At 28.3% G+C, this 3,585-nt stretch overlaps 1 protein-coding gene across 1 annotated transcript; it reads left to right on the top strand.

The window, feature by feature from the left end:
- The first annotated feature begins 779 nt into the window (after positions 1-779).
- Positions 780-2,407, top strand: LOC111638448 (serine/threonine-protein kinase mos-like). The gene is made up of 4 exons (XM_023384161.1): positions 780-1,384; positions 1,470-1,683; positions 1,755-2,070; positions 2,137-2,407. Exons 1-4 carry the CDS (start codon positions 868-870, stop codon positions 2,302-2,304), a joined length of 1,215 nt encoding a protein of 404 aa, XP_023239929.1. The 5' UTR covers positions 780-867; the 3' UTR covers positions 2,305-2,407.
- Positions 2,408-3,585: the final 1,178 nt, after the last annotated feature.

Here is a 3,585-nt window from a genome sequence, read left to right as displayed (position 1 = left end):
ATTGCAAAGTGTAAGAAGAGATCCCAGAAAGAGCGCATCCCGCTGAGGATAGAAAGTTAAAAAATAAAGAAATTTATTGTGTATTCGTTTAAAAACTATTTAAACAACCTCTTTTCACTTGGTTAATATTGTTAAAATGATTTTTTTCTTTATTAATGATTAGGAAAAAATCACATTGGGAAGCGATTATTCTGGGGATGTAGTAGAGTCATCAATTGTTCAAAGATATAGACCTTCTCGTGACAGCTATTCCATTCGTCATGTCTCGATGCTACTTTGAAAATAGCTTCCACGATATATCTTTTTATTATTTTTTTCTTCTGTATTTTTAAATTGCAACCTTGTACAGAGGAATGGGAATTTGTTTTCCTAGATATTATATCACCAAAACATTCTCTACCTTTGACATCCATATTAATGAAAGGATATACTCATAAAATAAAAAAAAATTCTTTATTTTCTATAAATTATATGCATATATATATAGTTATATATACACAGTATTCTGCTGTTTATTTTTTGCACATATTTCCAATGCTTACGTNTTTAACTTATTCTAAAAATACCCTATTTTCCTTCAAAAAAATCATAATAATAAATTAATCTTATTAAATTGCATCTTTTTTATATTCTTTTCTTGATTTTTGACATTTAATTTTTATATTTTTTGGCTTTTTTGTTGCGGTTTTTTTAGACATTTAAATTTTTTTTGAATATTTTCTAATTGGTAATTTTAACAATTACGTTATTCGCAATTGTTAAAGTTATATTATTTATTGATTTTTAAAAATAGGAAATTTAAATTATAATTTATTACAGAAAATTAAATGGAATTAATTTGAACTTTGAGTATATTTTAGTAGAGGAATGAGACGTAATTTGTCACCCAACTTGACACGTGCTGTATGCAAATTAATGCTGCAGAAGAGTGATTCGTGCTTTGGTAGTTTAATTGAATCGATTCTTATGTCTGTGGTTAAGAGTCTGGTGAGGCGTAATTCGCCAATTTCTCAACTTAGATCCACTCCATCTCCCAAATTAAGGAGACAGGTTGTTCGACTATTGACTCCAAAATGCAGGAAACGATTACGCTGTAGTCCATTGGGAGACACTCGAAAAGTATCGAAACTACATTCACACGTACGTAGAACCATATGGAATCATGAAATATCGAATACAAGATGTTTAGGAAGGTGTGATGATCACACTCTATCACTGTTAATCGGTTCACAAAATCACATTTGTCTGAAAACTAAGAGGACTTTCTGCCAATCTTGCGAAGATAATTGCTGTTCCTGTCTTCTTCATCAAGTAGAAATTGGTCCTAGAATTACAAAACTCGGTAGAGGTTCTTTTGGAGTGGTTGTAACTGGAAAGTTAAAAAGTAAAAAAATCTAATTTGCATATTTTATAAATTTAATTTCAGTTCTATTATTTTATGATTTTTGATGAATTTTACAATTTATCAGGGGATATTGTTGCTTTAAAAATCTGTAAAAAGCCTAAAGATCCTAATATAGGAGAAATTAATGCGTTAAATCTTCGGCATCCTCATTTAGTGAGGATTTTGGCTATCGAGGATCGCACAAATATTCGTTTAATTGTTATGGACATAGGCGGAGAAAGGAGTCTTCAAGAAATTCTAGATTCTTCAGAGAGATTCTTAACTAACAGAAGAATGAGGTAAAATAATGGTTCCAGGAGTAATTATTTTAAATATTATATGCTATTAAAATCAATTTTCTTTTTTACAGATTCTGTCGTCAAATATGTTCAGCAATATCATACTGCCATAGTAACGATGTGGTTCACTCAGATCTGAAGCCATCAAACATATTAGTATCGCGTTTCGATCATTGTAAATTAGCAGATTTTGGTTGTTCTATAAGAAAGGGAACATCTTTACAATTCTGCATACTCGGTACACCTAAATATTGTGCACCAGAAGTATTAAGGGGTTCGACTCCAACTCCTAAATCTGATGTATACTCCTTTGGTATATTAATGTGGCAGTTGTATACTAGAGAAATACCTTATCCGGATACAGAATTACACACCCTCATATACAGTGTAAGTAAAGGAAGAGAGCTATATAGTAAATTAGCACGTGATTTCATTAATTTTTTTTTTCTGTAGGTGGTTGCTTGTCAAGTAAGACCTGAGTTCGGTTGTTTAGTTAAATTCCACGATCATTCTTATGCTGCTTGTGCTAAGAAATGCTGGAATTCTGAACCCCAAAAGAGGCCCACAAGTAAAGAACTAGTATCAATTTTGAAAAATATATCCAGTTTTTCAGTATTATGATACGCAAAACGTATACAGAAGTTTTTTTAATTGTATTTAATTGTACACGTATATTAATTGTTATTTGTTGTTTATGAATAAAAATAAAATGTTTTTAGATAAAAGTGAATTTTCTTTTTAGAAATTTTATGTTGGTAGAATAAGTTCTCCATGTAGACAGATATGATGAACGAAAGGATCAACATATAAATTTATAAGTTTTAAGCTCTTAAATTTAAAATTCTGTAAAATTTACGGGTAAAATAAGTAAATCTATATGATCTATGGATAATAATTTTTGTATTTAGTCATTATATAAAGGAAGAGGAAGTGAATTTACTGTTTTAACTCGAGAGGTATGAGAGATGCTTTGATGCGAAGTAACAATTTTAAATGCGCGTAGAGCGATATCGATGATCATAAAATATAATTATCAGCCTTAAAGTACATATATCAAAATTAGATGAAAATTCTTTTAAAAAAAATCCATCTCTTCCGACAAACTGCATCCTCTTCTCTTCTCTGCTTAGATTGAACAGAATGATATACAAATCTTTCGATTTTACTTTCGGAGAGGATGATAAATGGCGAGTTTTTTTTTTTTATTTTATAATCTAGAATTCGAATCGATTTTGATTTTTTAAAGAAAATTCGATTCGAATTTTGATTAAATAAGATTAATTTTTTTTCATAAATATTTCGTTGAAGATTAAATTTTCCACTCGATAATTCGTAAACTTTAATGTGTTGTTAGAATTTTGAATCTAAAAAAATTAAATTTCAATAATTTTAGTATATACGTGCATTTTTTAGAATCAAAAACTAGTAGAATATATAAAATTTAAAGATCAAGTACCTTTCTTAAAAGCTCTTTCAACAATTAATTTTAACTTGAATTTAATCCATAAAAATTAATGGACAAACAGTAAACAAGCTTAAAACCATGCTTAAAAAATAAAATATTAAATAAAATAATGGCTAAATAAAAAAATAATTGTTCAAATAATCGTGATTCCATTCCCATAATAGTTTACAAAACGATATTAAATTTATCATTTATAATCGAAATCTTCACGAATCTAACACGTTAAAGAAGTCATTCACGTAGAAAATCAATGAAAAAACTCTTTAAAAATGTATAATGTTATATAAAAAACGTACAACACATTTATAAAATAATTATTTGAAGAAACGTTAAGAGTTATTACTGATATTTTTCCTTTAGCGAAAAGGTGTGACTATACTAAATAATGATTTGATATCGTGACCATAAAGTATCTTCCATCTGAAGAAAAGATTTCG

Source organism: Centruroides sculpturatus, unplaced genomic scaffold (assembly GCF_000671375.1).
Source record: "Centruroides sculpturatus isolate CEXI.00-Female unplaced genomic scaffold, Cexi_2.0 scaffold1281, whole genome shotgun sequence".
NCBI classification, from domain to species: domain Eukaryota; kingdom Metazoa; phylum Arthropoda; class Arachnida; order Scorpiones; family Buthidae; genus Centruroides; species Centruroides sculpturatus.
The sequence above is the reverse complement of the archived record's forward strand: the minus strand, read 5'-3'. Positions and strand labels throughout refer to the sequence as shown.

Excerpts from the sequence above, each read along its gene's own strand:
- LOC111638448 (XM_023384161.1), top strand. The coding sequence starts at position 868 with ATGAGACGTAATTTGTCACCCAACTTGACACGTGCTGTATGCAAATTA. Across the intron at positions 1,385-1,469 it reads TGTAACTGGAAAGTTAAAAA|GGGATATTGTTGCTTTAAAA; the intron begins GTAAAAAAATCT and ends ACAATTTATCAG. Across the intron at positions 1,684-1,754 it reads TTAACTAACAGAAGAATGAG|ATTCTGTCGTCAAATATGTT; the intron begins GTAAAATAATGG and ends TCTTTTTTACAG.